At 37.5% G+C, this 25,979-nt stretch overlaps 1 protein-coding gene across 6 annotated transcripts in view; it reads right to left on the reverse strand.

The window, feature by feature from the left end:
• Positions 1-25,979, reverse strand: part of SCAPER (S-phase cyclin A associated protein in the ER) — a 165,958-nt gene that overhangs the window by 95,934 nt on the left and 44,045 nt on the right. For all 6 annotated transcript variants that reach the window (XM_040600067.1, XM_040600061.1, XM_040600063.1 and 3 more), the window contains 10 exons: positions 25,308-25,478; positions 24,741-24,816; positions 24,142-24,259; positions 23,705-23,816; positions 23,103-23,243; positions 20,175-20,330; positions 16,837-16,979; positions 12,899-12,980; positions 11,450-11,602; positions 9,585-9,692 (listed from right to left, as the gene is read on the reverse strand). In XM_040600067.1, the coding sequence (XP_040456001.1) occupies positions 9,585-9,692; positions 11,450-11,602; positions 12,899-12,980; positions 16,837-16,979; positions 20,175-20,330; positions 23,103-23,243; positions 23,705-23,816; positions 24,142-24,259; positions 24,741-24,816; positions 25,308-25,478 (1,260 nt within the window). The remainder of the gene's footprint in view (positions 1-9,584; positions 9,693-11,449; positions 11,603-12,898; positions 12,981-16,836; positions 16,980-20,174; positions 20,331-23,102; positions 23,244-23,704; positions 23,817-24,141; positions 24,260-24,740; positions 24,817-25,307; positions 25,479-25,979) is intronic.

The following is a 25,979-nucleotide window of genomic DNA, read 5'->3' on the forward strand; positions in this document are numbered from 1 at the left end:
ATACTCTAGCAAATCAATAGGTAACTATACTGAAGCACAGATATATCTTTTGGATTTACATCTTTACCTGTTTCAAAATAAACAATATCCTGTAACTGCAGAAAATAATTTTTTTTTTCAATATTTATTACCAATGTCAGGAATAACAGTTTCTTACTTGTATGTAATCACTTAAGTTATATATTTGCCAAATTTTGAAAAGGTTTTTAAGGTTCAATTCTAAATCATGTTACCACAGGAATATTTGTTCATGATTTTATTACATGTTTCAACAAAACTCCTCAGTGTATTTTTTTCCCCTCATAGCCTAGGACAATATTTAATATGGAAAACAGATGCTGAAGCAGACCATGAACTACATTAAATGCAAAATTTAGTTTTCAATATTATAACCAATAATAGCTTGAAACACAAATGGTCATTAATGCTTAAACATAAAGAGATCAAAAGTCTATGATCAAATGCTGCTCTAATAACACAAGTGATGACCCACCCCAAAATACGGAGAAGATTCAAAACAAGGAAGGTATTTATCTGTTGCCATTAATAAAGAGTTATTTTAAGTGTTTCATATGTGGAGAAACAGGTTATTAAAATAATGGATATTCAATTACCATTTTCTCAAAATCAAGATTTTAATTATTCACATTTCTATGTTAAAATGCACTTTAGAAGATGAGTGTAGACTGTTAAACGTTTTTATTATTCATTCCAAACTGAAGCCTTATCTTTCATTGTAAAAGTAGTTTCTCCTTAACTTCTTGATTTTAATTAATTTTTTAAAATGAGGGACCAAGACTGCTTTTTAGCATGTCCAAACTAAATACTACTTTTACTGCCAATACCGACTGCACTTTTAGTCACCTTGCTTGTCCATAAATTCAATGATATGACAGCCTGCCACTAAGATAAATAGCAAATAATACTCTGAATAGTAGGTTCAGGTATTTCTTTGGGTTTTTAGTATCACTCCCTTTCCAACTTGTCACACCAACATGTGGAAACAGAAGGCAAAGTAAAGCTGTTTCTTCCACAAGAATGAGAATTCCACATACTGGAAACAGAAAGCATCACTCTGCAGATCAGGGAAGGAAGCTGGAAAGCACTGCTATTATCACCCGGCTGCAAGGGCAAGCAAGAGAAAGGGGGAAATGAGAGCGCAGTCGGCCCTGCCAACAGTAGTTTTTCTTACTGGCTGTGAATATTAAAGATACCCAAGCCAAAAGCAGGAAGGGTGCAGCTGTTGGCAATGATCTATCACAATTAAAGACACAGCCAATAAACAATTAATCATATACGTTTTTACCAAGAAAAACAACACTTTGTACTATATTAAAGGTAAGAAGCTCTGCACAAAGTAAAAAATACTAGAATTGACGTATAGAGTATGGAGATACCTTCTGCAAACTATATCATGGATTAAACTTTTTAATTACATGATCATTCGTGACAGCTTCTTCTAGGACAAATGTATTCACAGAAGAATTACAAGGCCAGAGTTCCTGTACTGAAAGGACCACGGGTATCCAACACATATGAAACATCCATAAATGAAAATGCACCATGGATGCTTGGCCTAATTCCATTCCTCTAGCAACACACAACCCCTCTCTAAAAAAATCCTCCCTTCCTCAGGGGGGGAAGGAAGGTTGAGTAAAGCAAACTCAACTGGAACCTGAGGCTTTATTGGGATGGGGAGTTCTGGTTTGTAGATGATTTACAGATTGCTTCCACTGAGCAATAGAGAAGAAAAATGGGCTACTGTTGGAAAACTATAATCAGATGCCAAGAAAAAAATGAATATACAATGAAGTCTATATTCTGCAAATCTGCGGATGAAAAGAAACACGAATATTGTTCAACATATGACCAAACCTGTATGCACCTTTCAAGTATTACCCTGTATGCACCTCTGTATTGCCCAGAAATTGCTTAAGTATTATATACCACCAGAGCTGAGCCAAGGTCATGTCCTTGTACTGTAATGGTCATAACTGATCATTTAAATGTTCAAAAGAGACTGGAGTGCAAACATACACCAGAATAAGACCAGGGCTGCAAATGCTTGCACACAGCTCATGGCTGAAAAAAAATCACACTCACGTGAAAGCCTTTGTCCAGAGCCTTACTTAATCAAACGCAAGAAAAGAGTTTAAAACTGAATGCTAAGGACTTTCATTACTTACGAGTGAAACTCAGAATAAATAAAGATGGCTAAAACCACACTTGGCAACACAATACCTGGACTTTGGAGAATAGACTTTGGCCTCTCTGGGGATCTGCTTGATAGAGTACCATGGGATAAAGCCCTGGAAGGAAGAGGGGCCCCAAGAGCACTGGTTAATATTCAAGATCACCTCCTCCAAGATCAGCAGCAATGTGTCCCAACAAAGACAGTCAGGCGAAAATGCCAGGAGGCTGCATGGATGAACAAGATGCTCCTGGACAAACTCAAACACAAAAAGGAAGCCACAGAGAGTGGAAACAAGGACAAGTAGCCTGAGAGGAAAATAAACTATCGAGCAGCCAAGGACCAGGTTAGGAAAGCTAAAGGCCTGATAGAATTATATCTAGCCAAGGACATCAAAGGCAATATAAAAAGCTTCTATAGGTACAACAGTGATAAAAAGATGACTAGGAAAATGTGGTCTCTCTCCAGAAGGAAACGGGAGACTATGTTACCTGGGACATGGAGAAAGCTGAGGTACTCAATGACTTTTTTGCCTCAGTCTTGCACCAGCAAGTGCTTCAGCCACACTGCCCAAGTCACAGAAGGCAAAGGCAGGGACTGGGAGAATGAAGAACCGCCTGCTCTAGGAGGTGATCCGCTTCAAGACCATCGAAGGAACCTGAGGGTGCACAAGTCCATGGGACCTGATGAGATGCATCCGTGGGTCTGAGGGACCTGTTGGATGAAGTGGCTAAGCCACAAGCCATCATATTTGAGAAGTCATGGCAGTCTGGTGAAGTTTCCAGTGACTGGAAAAGGGGAAAAGTAACCCCCATTTTTAAGAAGGAAAAAAAAGGAAGACCCAGGGAACTACCTTGGTGCCTGGCAAGATCATGGAGCAGATCCTCCTGGATGCTATGCTAAGGACAAATCGCACCTGACAAACCTGGTGGCCTTCTACGATGGGGTTATAGTGTTGGTGGACAAGGGAAAAGCAACTGATGACATCTACCTGGACTTGTGCAAACCTTTTGACACTGTCCTGTGTAACATCCTTGTCTCTAACCTGGAGAGACATGAATTTGATGGATGGACCACTCGGTGGATAAGGAATGGGCTGGATGGTTGCACTCAAAGAACTGTGGTCAACAGCTCAATGTCCAAGTGGAGACCAGTAATGAGTGGCATTCCTCAGGGGTCTGTACTGGGACCGACGCTATTTAACACCTTTGCTGGCAACATGGACAGTGGGATCAAGTGCACCCCACCAAGCTGTGTGGTTCGGCTGACGTGCTGGAGGCAAGGGATGCCACCCAGAGGGACCTCGACAGGCTTGAGAGGTGGGTCCATGCGCACCTCATGAAGTTCAACAAGGCCAAGTGCCAGGTTCTGCATGTCCAAGCACAAGCACAGGCTGGGCAGAGAATGGATTGAGGGCAGCCCTGCCAGGACTTAGGGGTGCTGGTCGGTGAGAAGCTCAACATGGCTCTGCAGTGTGCGCTTGCAGCCCAGCAGCCAACTGAATCCTGGGCTGCATCAAAAGCAGCGTGGCCAGCAGGCTGTGGTGATTCTCCCACTCTTCTCCGCTCGGGCGAGACCCCACCTGGCATGCTGCGTTCACCTCCTGGGCCACCGACATAAGGCCGTGGACCTGCTGGAGTGAGTCCAGAGGGGGGCCCGAAGATGGTCAGGGGGCTGGAGACCCCTCCTGTGGGGACCGGCTGAGAGAGTTGGGGCTGAGAGCCTGGAGAGGAGAAGGCTCCGGGGGACATTACAGTGCCTGAAAGGGACCTACAGGAAAGCTGGAGAGGGGCTTTTTACAAGGGCCTAGTGACAGGACAAGAGGGTAATGGCTTTAAGCTGAAAGAGGGCAGGTTTAGGTCAGGTATTGGGAAGAAACTCTTTACAGTGAGGCTGGGGAGACTTGGGACAGGCTGCCCAGAGCAGCTGTGGGTGCCCCATCCCTGGCAGTGCTCAAGGCCAGGCTGGACGGGGCTGGGAGCAACCTGAGCTGGTGGGGGGTGTCCCTGCCCGTGGCTGGGGGTGGGACTGGGTGGTCTTTAAGGTCCCTTCCCACCCAAACCATTCTATGATTCTATGAATACAAGCAGACATGTAACATACACAACAATGTTCAAGAAGTAAAAAGAGAACTATTAATCTTGCATAACAATTTTTAAAAGACCACATACCCACAGGTATGAATATCTCAAACTCCACTATTAGAGGAAATGAAAAAAACCTGTTTATCTTTAGTGTTATTTTCCATTTTTCTTAATCGTTATTTTAGATAGGTTACCAAAGAACTTCATAGGACACTATTCTTCATTCAAATAGAACTTGAAAACACTGATTCAGAAGGAAAAAGAAACAGCCTTTTCCCCAATATTTCTAAGGCTGAAGCAATAAAACAATAGTTAGATATAATTTAATTTTAATGAAAATATAGTGAATTTTAAAAAAAATAAATAGTGAAGTCCAGACATCACCATGCCTCTAGACAAGGTAGCTCCTTCTAAATACAGAACAGAAAGAGCAAAGGTCAGGCATGAAAATATTCACGCATCTCTTTCCATCAGTAATTTCCTCTGTAAGAAATAATGGAAGCAGCATACAACTTTGAGAAAACAGCTCAATTTCTTAAAGAAGAACAAATCCTCACTCCTAAAAAGCTTTTAGAAATTCAACCTCATATGAACATCATCTTTGCATGTGTGTTGTGCTAGCTATAAACCTTCTATGGCTGGAACAGAACTCGTACCAGCACAACTCTGCTCTCTCAGGCAGCCTCTCACCACATCCCAGCAAAAGTGTAACAGTGTCCGTACCAGGGGAACTCGCCAGCATGGTTATGCACACTGTAAATCAGACCCCACTGCAACCTAGACAGACCTATGCCAGAAAAGGCTTGCACTGCAAACCCCAGCCAACTTGACAACCCACACTACAGAGTAAGCTTTAGTCACCCACTGTGTGGTTTTTTCAAAAAAGAATGTGGGTGGGCTCAGTCAGTGATGTCTTTCTACAAATCCTCACATTTTAACACTGTCAGTCTTCAGACAACAACACCTTCTTTGCTCCATTATGAGAGTGTATTTGCATTTGATCTAAATATACCTCTAAGAAGGTTCATTGTTTCATTCAATATCATGACAACAGTCTTCTTCCCTGATTAAAAAAAGCACATTTTTACATATGCAAAGGTTCATTAACATTCCTCCATCCTGCTTTGAATACATAAAATTCGAGCATGCACCTTATATAAATTAACCAACTCCCTACCAAGTTAGCTATTACATACTTTTTTTGAAGTACTTTTCACTTATTAGAAACATTCACAGACTGCATAGAATTACATCATTTATACTCTAAAAATGCCTTTAAACCATGGTATTTAAATGACAGGAGATACAGACAAGAGATAGGACAATGGTTAAAAGGAAGCAAGCTATAAGGATTACTGATGTTATATGTATTGGGAAAGCAGAGGGGCATAAAAATGAATAAATACTCTAGGAGCTACAGGTAGGACCAAACGGCTACAAGGTTCTTGCGGGAACCTATCAAAACTGCCATGTGTCATCCTATGGCTTTCAGACGGCACCTTTACAGTGACGGCCTTTGTGTCAAAAGCCTTTCGTGTCACACAGGCTTTGATTCAGGAAAACCATTAGTCGTAACTTCAAACATACTACTTGGTTCCAGTGAAGTCAATGAAACCAAATTGCACACATTGTTCACATCTTTTGCTGCACTGAAAGTAATATGAATATTAAGAGAGGGGACAGGAAACGAATAGCATGCAAAATAGCAATGTAAAAAGAAGGTGAAGCTGTAACTTTGATGGAAGAAGAAATGCATTTAAGCTGAGAGAGAAAACGTAGACAGAACACTGTTACTGCACTGAAGATAACGGTGAAATCATGTGGGACAGTGATAGCACTGCAAGTTTCAGAATATAATGATGGAAAGACGACTTTTAGGCTGAAGCCTACCACACTGGAAAGGCTTTTGCCATCTACATGAATTAACGTGTTTACATGATCTACATAATCTGCATGAATTAATGTGTAAGAGACCAGACAAAAGAAAAGTTAAAAAGCAAGTAAAAAAGGTGGACAAAACTTAATTTGCTTTCACATGATATCCACTGTTTCAAAATCAATAGATAATTGCTTTAAGAGAAATCTACATCCTTTTCAGCTGGAGACTATTAAGTACTCAAAGGAAGAAAACCCAAAAGCCTGAAACGAAATGAAGCTGTCACACAAACCTAGAAGTAACTTCGTATTCTTTCATCTTTAGTATCTTAATTCATAACAAACCTATTTTCTTTGTGACTTGCAACAAGTATATTACATCTACAAGTGAATTCATCTTATTGATGATCTAATACTAGCTGTCAGTTCTTGCACAATATATGCTTAATTCCACAACAATGGAAAACTGCTTCAGCACGAAGTCTACTCTTATCTCTGAAAATGTTTGTAAAATTACAGAACATATAGATGCTACAGTAAAGGGGAAAACCCTAGAATATAGTATTTTATCTTTGTATTTCTGGCAAGATCAACTAGTAGCATCCACCTGGCCCAGAGAAATTGGTCTCAATGATCATTCATTACAGTTTTTAACTTTTTGCTTACAGCCAAATCAACAAAAGTCCTTACTGTATGGAGACATATTATGTAACCACTTACTTAAACAGCTTCCGAAGTCTTAAGTAGATACTTAAATCTTACCTTCTGTGATACCAATAAAATCAAAATAAAGATATTTCAAGTCCTTCTGTGATTTCTCAAGTAGTAGCAAAGAAATTCTGTGGTTAGATTACAATTTTAAAAAAGCTTTCTTTCTAGGCAGCAACCTATTATACTTAACAGGCTTAACACAATATGAGTCAAAGATCAAGAATAAGTTATGTGAGGTGTCAAGTGCATAAGGTTAAAGGTAAAATTTTATGAGGTCAAAGGTGATATAAATAAAATATTTTGTGTCAAAGCAGCGACACAGACAAGATGTATATAATCTAAAGACATCACAGATGACAAGTGTAATAACTTTAAGTAGTACGAGTGTGTTCTCACTACAGATATCTTTACTGACTAAAAAAATTGAAAACAGTGATGAATAAGTAACTATGAATATTACAATGCTTCCATGGAATACGGTTTTACTTCTATATAATATGTGGAAATTTCTTCTCAAGTATTTCAGAACTTAAATTACTGACTGCTTCAGTTGTGGAGGAGGCAAAGTCTGGCATTAACTACGCATGTTGAATAGAGGTACACAAAGCATATCGCTTTGATAAATAAAATTGCTCTTTTGCTTTGCAGTGACCATATCTCTAGCATGTATATCTTACTCCTGCTCTTTGAGGAAAACAAAAAACAACAAAAAACACACCACACAGAGAAGGCCTCAGACCAACGAAATTTCAGATTACAATCGCATAGTTCAGCACTGTATACTCAGACTAATTAAAATATAGATATAAATAATATATTAAATATCTACCATTGGAAGTATCCGTATGTTGCCAGTATACCAAATACTATGCACCATCTTGATTAAGGATATTTAAATCTCCCATTGTAATCATCAAGCTGTTCATTCAGTTAAAGCTGTTCTCTCCTTTTGATCCCACACAAAGGACACATTCAAGAAATCCCATACATTTAACCTTAATCTTGATCTTAAGTTCACATCAAAATGTTTTGCTGAAAAACACAGGATTTAAGCATATGATGTTGGACACCACAAAAATCAGGATATCTGTGCCCTCTAGTGGAATTCTTTTTCACCAACTGGGCACAAAGGCAGCTGTTCCAACATGATCCCTTCTTCTGGAAGCTGGAATTGTTAAAATTATCAAATTAGACGTTGTGAATAGTGTGTAACACCCAGTCAAAAGAAAATCTAGTTCACTGTTTTCCTCCATATTCATCTGAGACAGCTGCCCAGCAAGAACCATAGTTCAATTATTGGTAGCTACACAGATAAAAGCAAAGGCCAGACAGATACTAGAAAATTTCAGAATTATAGATTCCCCACGCTTTGATGCGTGTATCAACATGAAAGATTCTGTGAAATCTCACAGCTTGTATTTCTAGGAAAATGGATGCAGTATGAAGCATTCTCCCATATAACCAGTTAGGTAAACCCTGCATCTAAAACCAAATCCAAACCCACAGAACTCCCACCAAACACTGTAAAGTGGGAAAAAGAAACTGAAAGAGTGTTTATGTACTTCCGTTACAGTTACGAAGGGGTCTGCAAACTCAGCAAAAATTTATTCCTCCAGACTACTGTATCTCTCTGATTTTCTTCTTCTGTTTTTCCAGTGATAACCACATCTGTGGATTTCAGTATCTCAGGGACTTAACTCTCCAAAGCTTTTTAAAAAGGAAAATATAAGATGCTACTACTGGATGTAAGAGCTGTAAACAAAGAGAAGATTTCAAAATAAAAATAGTAACAAGAATTGCAAAGGAAAGGAGGAGACAGTCAAAAATTAGAAGTACAGAGCAGTGTCATTTGAATCAGCTTGGCTGGAAACAGTTTCTGAACACAATGAAGTTAAATCTGAATCGGCTCCGGAGAACTGGCTTGCACAGTATTTCTTCCTAACATCTGACAGGTATAATACTCAGGCATTCACAAATTTTTGGGTAAGACAGAACTCAAAGTCTGACTGTTACAATTTGTCTCATAGAAAAAGGCTTGACTTAATACTGTAGTTCAATTCAGGCAGCAGCAGCAAGAAATTAAATCAGACAACCGTTCAGAAGTCTTTTCTTCAAAACAGCAGTTTCTTGGTTTAGTATAAAATCTCCTCAGGGCTTCCTAAGAATCACCCTAAATGCCAACTCTTCTAAAGAAGCTACTGAAAAACTAATTATTGTTCTTTCTAGAAATCCTAATATTTGCAAAGTGTTTCCAATCCTAAATTTTTAAAGTAGTTTAGCACTATGATTTTCAGCATTATTGATCTTGATGCATACAACAGCATATCTGATAACTAAAAGAGGACTAAGATATTTTAAGCAGCAGGAAGGAACAAAAAAAAAGGTAAGGCAAGATGCAGACACCTGCAGCACATCAGATTTTTATGATGAAAGGAAAAATATAGTGAGATGAAAAGCACCTTTGGATTAACAGAAAAGCAATTAGTCAACTTTTTGTATTTTTTATACACCATGTATAAAACTGGCAATTGCCTGAAGTATTTGAATCCGCTGTTTCTTTCATTGCTTTTCATCGACAGTCTATATACAAAAGGCACTATTATTCCCATGCTAATACAAATATTCTTGTTCAATTCCTTTACAGGAATTTTAAAGACTTTCTTAGGCTACTCAGCTGGATGGCATTTAAAACTAGAAATAAAAAAATGGTTACAAAAACTTACCACTTCTTCATCTGAAAGCTCTCGCCCTTGTATACTACTGTTTTCTCTCACAGCCTGTTGGTGCTTTTTCCCTTTAATGTGACTAAAAAGGTATACTTCTGATGAAATCTGCAATGACAATGATTTAATAGTATATTTTTTTCCCTTGGTAATTCCATAACCTAAAAATAACAGTATTTTAAATACAATACATTATATGTCAATTTATCAAGAGTATGTTCAGAATTTCAAGCACAGTACTTTATTCTTTAACCTAATTTACATAAGTATCTTTGATGCAGGACTTAAGAGTAAATTACACAGTGATTTTCTAGCCAGCAGTATACTAAGAAAGAAAAAAAAATAATCTTGGTTTCTCATCTCATTTTCACTTCAATCTAACTTCATATATTGAACTTTCACTCTGAAATGTATGATCAGTGAAAATACAAGACTCCAGTCTGATGAACCTGAGTTTCTGTTCCAGCACTGCCTGAAGTTATCCTGTGCAATCTCATTAAACCAAGTAATTTAGAGAAATAATGCTTTGTAGGATATAAGGCTTTATTCAATAATGCACACTCTTTGCAAATCAGTAAAAACAGTTATCAACAAGAACAGATCTCCTTGCTCACTTCCTACTCAGTGACTGTATGGCTTCCTCTCCTCCACCATTCCTGAGACACAGGGATTGGTGGATACGAGAAGAGATATCCTGTTGAGTTCGCAGATCTGCCTAGCAAAGTACCTGGCTTCCAACAGTGACCAAAAAGTGATACCTAAAGGAGAAGCAGAAGAGGAGACAAAACGAACACTGATTCTCCCTGTCCTGGCTTTGGCTGGAATAGAATTAATTTTCTTCTTAGTAGCTGGCAGAACGCTGTGTTTTGGATTTAGTATGAAAATACTGTTGATAACACACTGATGTTTTCAGTTGTTTCTAAGTGATGTTTATACCAAGTCAGAGGGCTGGAGGGGCACAAGAAACTGGGAGGGGACACAGCCAGGACAGCTGACCCGAACTAGCCAAGGGGCCATTCCATACCATGGGATGTCATACTGAGCATAGAAACTTGAAGGAATTGGCTGGGGTTTGCCAGTCACTGCTGGGGGACTGGTTGGGCATCGGTCAGCAGGTGGTGAGCAACTGTACCATGCATGACTTGCTTTTTTTCCCCTTTTGGATTTTAGCTCTCTCCTTTTTTCCCTCCTTCTCATTACAATTATTATATATAAACTTATTTTAACTATTAAAAATTGTTCTTACCTCAACCCATGAGCTTCACTTTTTCCCCCTGAATCTCCTACCCATCAGGAGGCAGCACAAGCAAGCAGCTGCATGGTACTAGTTGCCAGCTGGGGTTAAACCACAACACTCCCCCTGAACACTTTAAGCCTCCAACCACAGTTCAAGAACTACTTAAGCTTGATGTGGTTTATCTGTATCTAGTAAACTTCAGTGAAATTCAGTCCAATGAAATTTGTCCAATCATTCCCTGAACTCATATTAAATTCAAATATCCACAGGAACAACTCAGCTACCTGCTGCGTAAAGAACCACATTCTTTACTTTGCATTAAATCTAGCTTTTAACTACCTTCACCTGATGCTCCCAAATTCTTGCTTTTCTTATACGAGACAGCTAATAAATGAGTACTGTCCACACTTTTCATTCTACTAAAACTCTATAGTTCTTTCAGATCTCCCCTAAACCACCTGATTTATAGACAGAAGAATCCAAAATAAGTTGTACTTTACGAGAGCAGAGCAGGGACACAGTAAATGTAAGTACTCCCATCTGTGAATAAAGCAACATTTGTAGCTTCAAGGCTTAGGGTGGCCTTGCAATTCCGACAGTATTCAGTATGGACAGAGATCCAACTTACCATTACATTGCATAATGAGCACTGTTTTTTTCGTTCATATGGTGTAAGTTTTGGTGCATAATCAGTATTAGCATGTCTTCCACTACTTAATTCAGCTGCTTTCTCTTTTCTTTGTTCAATTTGTTCCATGTGCCTTCTAATACTTTCATCATGCTGAATGGAAAATAAAGCAACAAAGAAAAAACATGGTGAATTACAGCAAATGGGATTAAACTGTGCAAAGAATTACCAAATATTGTACAGTTAGGATGAACTTCTGTTAAATAGAAACTACTTTTTATTTCGGAAAGGCATTAAAAGCCAGCAGAAATCAATTTCTGTTTTTGTTTTATAGGGTATTATCAAATAATAATCTGCTGCAAATCCTTCCGTAAATCTTTGTTACATTTAACATTTCAGTTCTGGTTTTGTTCTTAATGAAACACTAGCACAGAATACAAGTTCAACTTTCAATTCTACAAATATGTAACTTACGTAGTGCTGTTTTCACATGAAATCACGAAGTACAAATTAAAAGTAAAATAAATTACTTGTTATTTATCCACAGTAGCAGGCATAGTTCACTGGATTCTTTCAGAGGGTTTTCACACCTAACCTTCATGTGAATGGAACAAACTCTCAACTATTATTTAAAATCAGAGGCTGGGGTATGAACCGGTATTTAATAACAAAACTGCATTTTACAGTATAAGTAAATGTAGCTATGGTGCTAAAGACTGGGATCAGAGCAAAGAATAATACTGAAATTAAGTTACTTGTACATACATAAACCATTCTAGAATAAGTAATTAAATGATTTACCATTAACTGAAACTTTAATATATAGTTCCACCTCAGAGCCTTCAAAATATAGTTTATCACTTTAGAAGTCTTTACATCTCTTGAAAAATAGTGGATATCTCTTCAAAACTTCTGATACGTCGGTTCTCCACTGGACACCCAATTCAGCTGGACAGGGGAACTACAAGGGGCTCAGTCCTTATGTCTATTTTATGAAATAACTGGAGCCATTCATGAAACAAAAGGAAACAGCATGCCACACTTGACAGCATCAGTTTCAATACCTTTAGACAGCACCTGTGTGACCATTGGTGAACTCTCCACTAAATGGCATGAGAGTTTTTATGTATTGATTTTCCTCATGATTTAATTTAAAATTACTTTGACTTCTCTTGGAAAGTACAGGTTCACTTGTTATCATGTTCAGAGCTCTGAAATTAATGAATTCCATAGAGCTCAGTCCTGTTTTTTCCAGCTACAGAGTATACATTATACAGCAAGGTCCTCTTCTTAATGCAAAAGTCTAAAATCTCTTGTAAAAGTTACGAAATTCGGGACACTGTACAGCGCACCATAACATCTTCATCAAATAAAACATACATACATAAAGTAATTTTGCAGAAATTGTTTATTGTTGATGTATTTTTCAACTAAAGTATCCTTCTATACCTTCAGTTGAATCTTCTTCTGTAGTTCTTCCATGGCTTCTTGTTGAGCTGCAGTAAGAGCTGCCAACCTCTCTTCTCGATCTCTATCCAAAAGGTAATAAATACAGGAAAAACTTGTAGTAATGTAAAGCATGCATAATACGACTAATTTATGCTTGAAATGGAGAACGAGCACCCCAAAAATGAAGCTGAAGATGGCTCAGCAAAAAACAAAGACAACAAAAAGCAACTTAGTTATCAGAGAATACAGATGCTTCGATAAAGGCAGACTCTTGAACTTCTGTAGCAGAACCTGGATCGCACCTCAGTCCAAATCAGAGCAATGATAGTCAACAGAATGCCACAAAACAGTGATGAATGTGATACCCTGCCACCATTAGCATTCTTCAGCCAATAGCTATAGTCAGGGAACCAAAGGGGAGGAGTACAATGGCAAATCAAAGAAAAACCATAAAGCAATGAGGGAGGTCTCTTTTATAAAAATGATGATTAGTGGAAGTTTGACTATATACACTTACAGATGACACTTTGACCAACCCTAAATTATACAGTCATGAGTGATGAACTGACGCTTTAGAATATTGCAATTCTAAATAATCAAGACACTAAAGGATAGCAAAAGATCAGGCACTTATCTTACTGTCATCTCCTGCACGTAACTGCAGTCAGGACCTATTTTGCTCACTGACCCTGTCTACCCTATATCTCTCTTCCAAAAACTGAATCGTCTCAAACTTCAGTTGTCCTCTTTGCTTTTAGCAACTCTCCTTCCCCTCCCCAGCAAAGTGCCAAAGCACAGCTGTCATGCATGCAGATGTCAGTAAGAGACTGAATCCTCTAAGCAATCCTTGACGAGATTAAGATTTCTTTTTTTCTGTCTGAGAAAAGGACAAGAGGTACAACTTAATCTGTTACTAAAACTATTAAGCAGAAACCTGCAGATAACGGTTTAAACAAGAACAACTTACTGGTGATCAGTAAGCCACAAAAGCTATTAAACCTTAAAAAGGAAGAAAGTCAGCTACTCATGCTGTTTGTACAAAAGAAATGGGATGGGAGAGAAACACTTCTCCTAGAACTCTGGCAGCTGTGAAGGGCCAGAGAGGTAAAACTGAACAAAGAATAAGGCATTCAAAGCCATTAGCCATCTCTTCAAAAAGCATTCTAAAAATAAAGTAGTTTATGTTATTCTTTCTAGTTTTGTCACTCAAAGAACATTAACCAGACTGCAGTGGTTTTTGTTTTGTGTGGACTTCTCTTTTTTTCTTTTCTAAACAGAAAACTCATAGAAAAAACCTGTCATTTCAGTAAAAGTAAAAGGCTCAGATAAAGTAACACTTCAAAACAAAAAGCCACAGAAAATATAAAAGCAGATAGAAAAGATGACAGGGAGGAAACAAGTCTAACAATAAACACTACACACAATTGTTCTTTCAGAAAGTATAAGTGAGTTCTTCCAATCACCATGGGGAGGAGGGGTGTGAGGAAGAGATGACGGATGAGAAGCATTAGTAGTTTATGTGCTATCTCCCCAGAGGTATATAAAGACTGAACTACAGTCTTTGTTTCCATTTTAAAGAGTTCCCGACTCACACATGAGCTGAAACAAATCACAAATAACACATGACCCAAAGCTTATTTTAGTTATTTCTTTCAATATATGTGTTTAAATATTTGTTTAATCCTAGAAACTATGACAAACTGCTATCACTGCATACTCTGGACTAATAATAGTTGAAACAAAATGTTGAAGTTTAAATTTATAGAGCATCAACATTACTCCTGTACAAGCCCTTCTGAAAAGCATGCTTTTTGCACGATTTGGTTATATTACACAGTTTTATGATTCCTATTGACAAGAATAAAATTTTCCATATTATGGATTTAAACTCTCTGGAATATAAAACACTCTGAAATTACATCTAAAACCTTAATGGAATCACATTTATGTATGTAAGGTCAGAAGGGCTTTTGAAGTCAGTTTTAAGTACACTACTCCTTTCATACAGATGCTTTAATCACCACCAGATGCACATGGTAAACCTTACAATGAAGAAGCTTTAAGCAGATACTCCAGAAAGTACTCATTCCAGCAAGTATTAAATCTTCAGGATAAGCATCAAACCCTTGCAAGTAGGAAAAAAAGCCCAGCAAAACAAAACATCAAATGATACCCCAAGGTTCCACCAGAACATGGAAGGGACGTTTACAGCCACCTTCCTGCCAATCTCACCTCTCCCGTAACTTCCAAATCAGGACACCTTGAATCCTTCTCTAAACCTACTATGTTAGAGAAACCTCAGAACTGTTATTAATAAAAAAAAATGACCCTGAAGCCATTCTGACATAACATAATCAACAGATTGTAGGGCACCACACATACATTCTCTCCTACTCTTTCCCAAAATTACAAAAAAAAAAAAAAAAAAAAGAAAGAAAACAACTCTCTTGTATCATCAGCATCTGCAAAGGAAAACAAATTAAGTAAGGTACTGCAGTATCAAGTACAAAGCATCTGAAAACTGAAGCACTGTACTAACAAAGGCAGATGGAAACTGCCGTTCTTCATGACATACTGAAATAAATGGGATGCAACGAAGTAAAGTGGCAGATTTAAAATTTATTAAACAAAGAGCCAAGAATTACAAGCCTTGAGCCTTTAGACAAGTTCTAACTGTAGAAGACCTGAGAAGGCAAAGATTTCAACGGGACAATTATCTCCCATTTGCTTACTGTGAGGGTTTCCTCAAATTTCAGAGAAACATAGAGGCCTTACACATGCAGTGTCTTATCTTCCCTAAAGTTCATAACCAAAATTCTCCCTGTCAGTCCTAATCTCCCTCAAATGTCTGTGAATGAGAATAAGATACTGAAGGATCCCTTCCAACTCCTATCTCGTTGTGACTCTGGCTCAATGTATTGGGGAAAGGTCCAGTTCTTGAAGTTCTGGGCAAGGCCACAGATCCAATCCACAATTCATTAAATATCTACTTGAGAGTTGAATATCTTTATGATGTCAAGCTAGGATTACTCATGCCTTTGGAAGATGAAAGAAAGTGAGCAATAAATTTCTGAATATTTTACTTGGAGGGGGAAAAAAACCCCCAAAAAACTCTTCAAGACAATTTTGAAGAAAAGCTGAGACAATAAAAATGTTTGAAGAACCACTAGCGAACACTTCTTGTCATAGGAAAAACATAACTTCTATTTAGGTTTTATGCTATGCTTGTGTCAGTGGAACTGTAGGGAAAGGGAATAACAGGAGATGAATACAAATAGAATTTGGCAAATTAAACAACAAGCAGAAAGCAGTTTTCCTGAATCAGACTTCAAAGTAAACCCTTCTCACATGCTGCAATGCCACCCAACAGTCATCCTCTCTGTACCTCATGTTTTGCTCAAAAGAAAGAGAGCGAAAAGCCCATATGAAAAACCTTTACAAACTTGATTATGGGCAAAACAAAACCAAGTAGTTAACAGGCAGTAGAATTAATGAAGCCTGGTTTCCCAGCTTTGCACTTCACAAATGTAATCTCTGGTGTCTACAAAAAGGTGAACTCAAATTGATGCCAGTAAGTACAAAAGTTACTGGAGAGTGGAGGATATGGGGAACATGGTGACATTAATCTTGCTTCCTTTGGAAACTAAGCTAAAATATGAAAAAGGAAAACTATTAAAAGATCTTGTAAGCAATAAAACTAAGATTAATATAATAAAATATATCCTTGCATGTTATATTGTGCATGTATCTAAGGAATACAAAAATCTATTACAGAATTTATGACTACTCACCTGACTTTCTTTCAAACCATTCATCAGGAATATCATCTAATGTTACTTTTTAAAATACTAAGCCTGAAGAGTTAAGAAGGTACTATTGTCATAGAGAAGCTGCAGTTTGCTGAAAAGGGTAGGGAAGTACAAAATTACCGCAGTTACCTGGCCCTCTCCCGTGCTGCATCTTCTCGTGCTTTTTCTTTCTCTTGCCTCTGCTGTTCAATTCGTGCTTCTTGTTCTTTCCTCTTCATCAGCAGCTCCTCAACTCGGGCTTGCCGTTCTGCTTCTAGGGCTCTTTTGCGCTCCTAGTCATAAAGAAATAAATTCTAACTTTTCTTTTAGGGCAAAACCAAAAAGGAATTAACAGAAATTGGTTTTTAACATCTGCTTATAGAATTTTACCTTACTTTCATGATGGAGTGAGAACTGCAATTTTATTAGAGGAATATTATGCAAATATAAGTATATTCAGAAGCTTGAACATACATTGAAAGCACGGTTGTATGAACTAAGCTAAATATTAATCAGCCATATATTTTGTTCTTCCTGAGAAAAGTCTATCCACTATGAAAGCTTATAAAACTTGTTCAATAATGACAGCATTTGAAAAAAAATTTAACATCCTACAGGATACAGGTAATATAGAAATAACATATGCTCCCATGGAATATTAGTATTTAAATTATGACTCTGAAACTGAATGATATTATAAAACAAAATTGATTCTGACAATTAATTTTTGTGCTTTCACTGAATATGTGATTTCTCTCTCAATATTAAATTTTTACTGGTCTCCGATTAAGAAACTATATGTGGTATTGTAAACCTTTCTGACAAAGTGGCTATACTTCTACCAGCAACAAATGTAAAAACAGATCATGTTTGAAACCTCAAATTTAAATATAAGACTTTTATGAGTGGACATTAAGTCAGTGAGTTTTACTAAGGGGAAAAGTGTTATTTGGTTTAAAGTCTGGGGAGAACTAGATTTTAATGGGTTCTTCAACTAATTTTACTGAAAAATTAGTCTGTTTTGTATGACAGATTAAATGAAAAACAGATATTTAAATAAATTTTAAAATATACAATATGTAAATATATATGTTATATATAATTATATCTCAAGACATATGTATATAAAATTACATATAACATCCTTGCCACAAACTCCAATACTGTAAACACACATCACTACATTAGCAAATAAATTATCTTCCTTTCAGGAGATTGTATGAGATTCCATTAGCACAAACGAAAACTTGCTGGAATTATGAACATTTTTACACAGTTAAATGAGGGCCCTGCATTCTTAAATACAGGCTTTATAAAAATGTAGACATACGAAAAGCTGAAAACATTACCCTTTACGCTTTATTCAAGCAATGAAGAACTACAAAAATAAGTGAACTTTTTGTTTCACGCACAGCATTTTATATAAGCAAATGTGATGTTAACTTCACTGTCTTCACCTTCACAGGCAACATAGCTTGGTAATGGATAATCAAAACTGTGGCTTTTACAGTAACCATATTCTTTCCTGAATAATGTTTCAGTAATAACATTGCACAAATTCATTAATTTCCTTCTTAATAAAATACGTAAGACAAGATATGGCATGCTTTAGTACAACTGTACTATAAAATTACCAAGAATACAAACTGTTTTACAGAATACACCCAGTGGATCATAAAAAAATATTAGTTCTCCTGGACATTCCTTACAAAGACCTATAAGGCTGCATTTGAAGATGTACCAGTATAGCTTGCAGATTTTGGATAAGGTACCAGTGCTACTAAATGGAAAAGCAAGTAAAAGCTAAAGAAATTAAAAACTTTAGTAGATTTTGTAATTAAAAGTTAAAATAAGCTTGATGGAAGGAAAGGTTTAAAGGTGAATCTGCAGAGTTTAGTGTCAGGGAGAAGCAAGTAGACTTTACTGAATGGATATGAGAAATACTTGAGGTCAAGAAAGACATTGCTCAGATAAACAGAAGCACCCCAGTTTCCATAGATACTGAAATTTTATACCAGTTTTAGAAACTTTGTGACTTTAAATTATGCTATTCCATGAAGTCCATCACTGTTACAGTAAATATAAAGTAGTTATGTTTAGAGGTGTGTTCTCCCAGTGGTTTAGGAGGTTCTGCATGAAGTTAAATTCCTATTTATAGGCCTGAACTCACATCATTCACTGCAGTTCACTTAAGTGGAATTATTTGTTCGTGGTTATACTGTTAAAAGTTTTTATACAGGAGCGGGGCCAACTCCACAACAATGCAGGAAAAGTTTCCTTGAGAGGTCAATACACATAGTTCCATAGAGGACGGTCAGGGAAGCTACATCATACCTCAAAATATAAGGCTTTGCTCAACTGTTAAGCAACTTGGGCCTTGAAAAAGCATAGCAGGAAGCATCAGCTTGATCCTTTGTCTGGCAGAAAGGATACGGAGAGAACAGCGTGGTCCTAAGTGGGATTTAGCTCTGAAAGCCTGTCTGCAGCATTTGTTCTAGTTCAGCTACCAGCTTAAAAATGCCCTAATGCCTACACAACCCAGGAAAGGACTAAAAAAAAGGCAGAGACACAAAAGAGTCAAAAAAACCCCAAATACCAGAAAGGGACTCCAGGAAAACTGCATTTGAGAATAAGGGAGTATGAATAACTACAAAAAACAGGATCACTGAGATCAGGTTTTTCACAAACTACGTGGAAGGGTACTTCTCACTGATAACACAATCAACCCTTGGAAATCCGGTAACTTTTAACAATATAGTCTCTCAAGAAGAGTATTATCCGGCACTTTTGGAGTACCTTCTGTCTCAAAAATGGCTTGTGAGCCACTTCAATAACATGCCCCATTTTTCAACAAGGAGGCAGTGCCAAGCAGTAGCAGGTGATTCTAAGTTCTGGCACAAGCTGGATTCACAGGTGACCTGCCTTCGTGGTGATCTGAGGTTATGTATAGAGAAATAGGCTGTGTTTACATCAAAAGAAAACTTATGTTTTAAATTCTAACATAGAGAACAGTGCCAAAAAAGTGGATGCATGGGCTGGAAAACCTTAGTATTGGAATGCTGTATTAAAAAAAAAAAAAAAAAAAAAAAGGAAACAAAAAAATCCAACAACCCCAACCAACCCACACCAGGATTCCAGGAACACAAATACATTTGCATTGTGGTTTTCACGGATCCTGTGAAAAGCATTGTAATTATGACAGTAGGTATATGATAAGGAATATTTTTCCATTTCCTCTCTCAAAGTTTTAAGTGTTACCAAAAAGTAAGAATTTTTTTAAGCTTAAGACATGCATGAATCATCTACCCAACACTATAATACCTCTGCTATAGAGGTTTTAAGGTGTACCTTTCACTTTCTTACTACTGAAACATTATAATCATACTTTTCTGAAGTTGAACAAAGGAGGCAAGAAAGCAACAAAGATGGCAAAAATGAAAAACAAATATATATTTCATTGTCTCCCTGCAACTACAGATGCATTATACCTGAACTGCTTCATCACGTGCTTGTTTCTCCTCTTGTCTTCGTTGACGCTCTTCTTGTAATTCATTTAAGCGTTGTTCATATTCTTTTAGTTTATTCAATACATCGTGACGTTTGTTCTGAGCTTCTAAGGTGTTTATAAATGCAATTTCATTTACCTGCAAATAATGAGCAAGTGTGAGAACAGATATGAGAAGCTGCAATCAGTTTCATTCTTAGGGAATTCCATCCATTTGTAATTATCCATTTGGTAATTAAACTGATGTGACGCTTCTCCAGAATCGGTTGGAAAACTACCATGTTGCAAGTAAGGCTTTGGTTGTTGCGTTTTTCTGTTTTGTTTTGGTTTGGTTGTTTTGTTTGGGGTTTTTCTTGGGTTTTGTTTTGGTTTGTTTGGTGTGTTTTTTTCCAAAAAGGATAGCCCATGGAATATAAAAACAAGAATTTAACTGTATCAGAAAACCAAGAAACTCTGGGTAAATAACCAGGAAAATCTCAAGTCTTCTCAGCAATGAGACTTAATTAATCTATTCTCTCATTCACCAGAAGTGGAATGCCAAGACTCAGCTGGATAAAGCAATAAAATACTAAGTGCTAGTAGAATCCAAACAGGTCCTTTGATCCAACTTTAAATATATGGGTGCTTACCAAAAAATGAACAAGCTCACTGTCTTAGTATTTCTTATCATTATAGCCTATTTCACAAACATACATACTATTTTTTTCAACCACTGGACAGTGCATTACACAATAATAAAAAAAAAAGAAAATACCATGAAAAGGCTGTCTTAAAAGTACCTCAATGTGTATACTAAAAATACCAAACAATATGCTACTACTAGGTTCAGGAAGGTAATCGTTATTTTGTCCTCACTATGATGCTGCTGAACACAGTTCTTGTCATCTTTAGGCTTTTAAATGCATATGCTTTAGAAACTTATCTGGATGGGAAAATTAAACTCTTCACATTGATTTAATAAAACCAAAATTTTAGAACTAAAGTTACTGAGGAAAATCATAAAAATTTATCAGCTATAAACCACTCAAAACCTATGACTGAAATAGAAATTCTTTTGCTGTACTCAAAGCTCTTGCTCTGTCTGAATTCACAAAAGAAATGAGTAAAGAGAATATACACAGACGGACAACAACAAGTCACGTTAAAAGGTGGTAGGACAGTATTTATTGCTTTGTTTACTGACTGGAATCCATTTACAGAATTTTCAGTGAACTAGTAAGCACTGGGAATTTCGATCACCAGCTGGGCAGCAACAGCTACCATGATCTTCAGCTATACTACTCATCAGCTATTTCTCTAAAGCCTTCTGGCCCCATTAACCTTTATTTCCAGAACACAAGAACCTCAAGAGGCAGCAGATCTTACACATTTAAACACACACAATACTGGAAACATCTGCTTGGCTGGGGAATGACGGCAAGTGTGATTTAGTTAATATGATTATAGAAGTGACAACAGTGTAATGAAATAATAATGAAGGTATGCTAGAGTGAATTAGGTAATCTAGTTTTAATCCAAAAGGCAGAAACAGCAACTAAGTAAAAAAACGAAATCAGTTTTTTTGTACTTGTCTTAAATATGGATGAACAGCTGCATCAATCACAGCTGGGATACATGCTCATTATATACTGTAACATTTTAGTTTTAAGGAACTGCATGTATCTTTCTTTACCTGGAAAAAATAGTCTTTAAAATACTTCATTCCTGTTGTGGTGGTTTTGGCTGCGATAAGAGTTGATTTTCTTCACAGTAGCTAGTATGGGCTGTTCTGGATTTATGCTGAAAACAGTGCTGATAACACAGGATGTTTTAGCTACAGCCGAGCAGCGCTTACACAGCGCCAAGGCCTTTTCTGCTCCTCGTCCCGCCCCAGCAGCCAGCAGGCAGGGGGTGCACGGGGGGCCGGGAGGGGACACGGCCGGGACACTGACCCCAGCTGGCCCAAGGGCTGTGCCACACCGTATGATGTCGTGCTCAGCAGTAATACGAGGGGGAGGTTGGTGGGGGGCCGCTGCTGAGGGACTGGCTGGGCATCGGTCGGGTGGTGGCGAGCAACCGTTTTCATTTGCACCTCTTGTCTGTCTGGAGTTTTATTTCTCTCTCCCTGTTATTTGACTTTTCCTCACAATTTTCTTTTTCTCCAACTATTAAACTGTTTTTACCTCAGCCCCCGAGTTTTCTCACTTTTGCACTTCCAGTTCTCTCCCGTCCCACCAGTGCTGGCGGAGAGTGAGTGATGGCTGTGTGGTGTTTAGTTGCTGGCTGGGGTTAGACCACGACAATGTTTATCAAAGTAATACGAATAAGGTAAACCCAAGAGTGTTCCTCAAGTGCTCATTTTACAAAACTGCTTACTAAAGTCAGAAAAGCATTGAAAAAAATACTTATTTTAGAATAACTGCCACGTGCTAACTATGGGTTTCTGTTAAGTGTTTAACAATATGAGGGGTACAAAACACAGCAACAACTATTGCTTCAGGACACAGAATGCTGGATCTAGAATGGATGTGTAACAAAGAAGGGCAACGAGCTCTCCGCACTTCTCATTCCACATGTTAGAAAACAGAATTAATAATCAGATAATCTACTCCTTCCAGAAGGACTAGTTAATATCAAAAATGTTGCCATACCCTGCGTGAGGAACAAAAGCAGCAAAACAACTATCAGCTCAAAATTTCAACCCACCTTTTCTTTCAGTCCAACACACCATGATATCTGGTAACAGGTAATTAATTTTAAATTCATATCAGAGAAAAACTGTCCGTTTTAGAGACTGGCATTTATCCAGTTCACTGTTCACACATGTTCGTATCTAACTTGCAAAATCCTTTACAACCTACTCATGAGCACTTTGAGGTACAAAACATATACAACTATTAAACACCTCCCCTTTAAAACAAAGTTAACTTACCTTAGCTTCTTCCTCCTGTGCTTTTTTCACAATTGCTTGTAGTTGCACTTCACGTTTGAATTCTGCATGGAGTAATTTTTCCTCCATCATCCTGCGCCTTTGATCTAGTAATTCTTCTTTCCATTTCCGTACATCTTTCTCCTATATATCAGCGAATTGATCACTAATACAGTAACTGAAAATACAGCCTTTTTCCTCATAATTTTCTACTATTTCAAGCTTTAAAGTAATGAAACATGTTGATGCCCTAAACAAGCCTGCATTGAGTTTAACCCAAAGGACTCTGATTTGCTAACTGCTTCAGTTTGCTGAATTTTAGCATTTGTGTTGGATACACACAACACATTTCTATGTTTATCACACTTCCCTGAACCTGAGTCAGTATGTCAGCAACACTCTCACATAAGTTCATGATTTGAAATAATGATTTCTTTAATGTCTGTGATGCACGAGTCACCTGTGAAAACTATGTGAACTAAGACTCAAAAGGAAAACTTCATTTCACCCCTAATGTTAATCTCTTAACACTTCTAGACTATGTGGAAACAAAAAGCTTTTCTGAAAGGCAGCAGACCAGCTCCCCTGTATTACAGAAAACTTACCCTCTCCATTAATTTCTGAAGCTTCAGTGTCTTTTCTTCACGTAACTTTTCTCTCAGCTGTTGAGCTTTCATTTGTTTCTCTTCATGTTTCTTTTTTGATTCTGCTATTGTTCTTTTAATTTACAAAAAAAAAAAAAAAAAACAACAAATGAGCAAAGGCAAGTTAGACAGCATTTACTGACAGTGTTGCAAACATTTCTATGTCCTTTTCAGTAAGCGAAAACACACAGGCCACTGGAGAGCAATTATTTCCCCTAAATGCAAATACTGGTCTTCTAGTCTGCAAGTGTTACATACTGCACAATGTATCACAAGCCTAGTTTGATTCCTGTAACACTTTCACAGAATTAAACTAGATTTATGAACAGTTTCACACAGCCATTGAGTTTGGTTGCTTGTTCTCACTGGCTAACTGAGACAGGTAACAACTCTAAAACCTTTTGCGTGATGGTGATGACAGTTTCTCATGCATGTGTATTCCATGTCCAGGAGGACGTGCAGGCTCTTCTTCCACTCTGTCTCCCCAAGAATTACTCTGGCGCCATGATTCACGAGCTGTACAGGAAGAAAACACACACTCTGAATAATGCAAACACACTCTGCTGGGAGAAGTGCAAATAATGAGGCTTAGTTCATCTTGAAGTTCTCTCTCAAATGGGTTTTCTTAAGCCTACATAAGGTGCAAACACAGGCTGAAGCATCTCTAATCCCTGTGCATTTTCAATGCTTAATGATTTTATTACACTTCTATTGTAATGCCAAGATAAAACTGGGTAACAAATTTAAAAATTCTAATAGAGAGACAGGGGAAGACAGCTGAAGAATAAAGACAAACACAGACAGTTTGAAGACACAAATCCATCTTTTCTAAGGAAATAACATAAAAATAATATAACTTGGAATAGTATTTGGAGATCCTGCAATATTCTGAATAATTAATAATATGCTGAAACCTTAACTAGCCATCAGTAAAATGGGCATTCTTCTAAATTTTGCTGTGATTTCAATGTAAGCACAGTAATATGTGAAAGTTTACCTTCATAATCTGCCAGAACATCATTCCAATCCATAGACATACCGCAGAAAGATATGCTTCCATTGCCCATACTAGCCTGAAATTTAATACAATCTAGACAGTAAAACCAAACTAATTTGCAGGTGTACACACATACTAAGCAGTGCCAGCTCAGCAACATTCAGCAATACTTCCAAACTGAACTAGCCATCCCAAAGACAGACCCTGTTCCTGTTGCTTCTGACAGTAGAAATGGAGACTTCTGCTTCTAGCTCCTGTGTGTTAGCAATGAAAATAACAAATCCCAGGTCTCCCAGTGTGGCACACAGCACTAAAATTTATGTACTATGTATGTAGGCAGCAGGATGACCACTGCATCAGAGGACTCCGTACCACTCAGCAGCACTGTGCTGCTGCTAAATATACCTTAGACAGAATGGTATGATTATTACATGACACCATTTACTTTATTTGCAAGTAGAACAGGTTACATTAATGCAAAAATGAACACTAAAATTCTATATTCATAGTCCACTGACATCGCAGACAGCTTGAAATTGGGTACTTGAAAATAAACAGAACACTCACAGAGAAATCGCTATCATTGTCAGTTTCGATATTAATGTCATTGTTTTCCTCCGCTTCGATCTCTCTAGTTAATTGCTCTTCTTCTGCAATAGCACTAGCAATGGCTTCTTCATTTGCCTTTTCCAGGCGATCTGCTAACTCTTCTTTCTTAGCAAGGACTTCTGCCATAGACTGCAGGAAACACCACACCAGAGAAAAACCCAAAATCAGCAGCAGGCACAGGAAAGTGGTTTCCATATAGTTAATATGAATTATATGATATTTTGTTCAACTTCTAATAACTTGTAGTTCCTTTACTGCTGTATTTTGTGAAGTTAATTGAAATATAAACCCCACTAAAACGGTCATCAACTATCAATTCATTTAATGGCTACATGAAATGCTTATGAAATTAATTATCATTCACATCATTGCAAAATGTATTACATGAACACTGTCATTAAAAGCAATGAAGGCAGTTCTTCCCCGATTATTCTTTTAAATACCTGGTCTTAGGGACTAAGCAATGCATACTCTTACAACATTAATGACATGCCCTGCTGTTATGTCCAGAAAAGGAATCATGCTGCAAAGTGTAACTTAAAGATGAAAATGCAGATGAACTGTATCTGGAAACTTTACTGTAGTTAAACCAGTGGAATCTCAGGCTACACTTGTTTTTCAACACGAACG

The sequence above is a fragment of the Falco naumanni genome, chromosome 7, assembly GCF_017639655.2.
Source record: "Falco naumanni isolate bFalNau1 chromosome 7, bFalNau1.pat, whole genome shotgun sequence".
NCBI lineage: Eukaryota > Metazoa > Chordata > Aves > Falconiformes > Falconidae > Falco > Falco naumanni.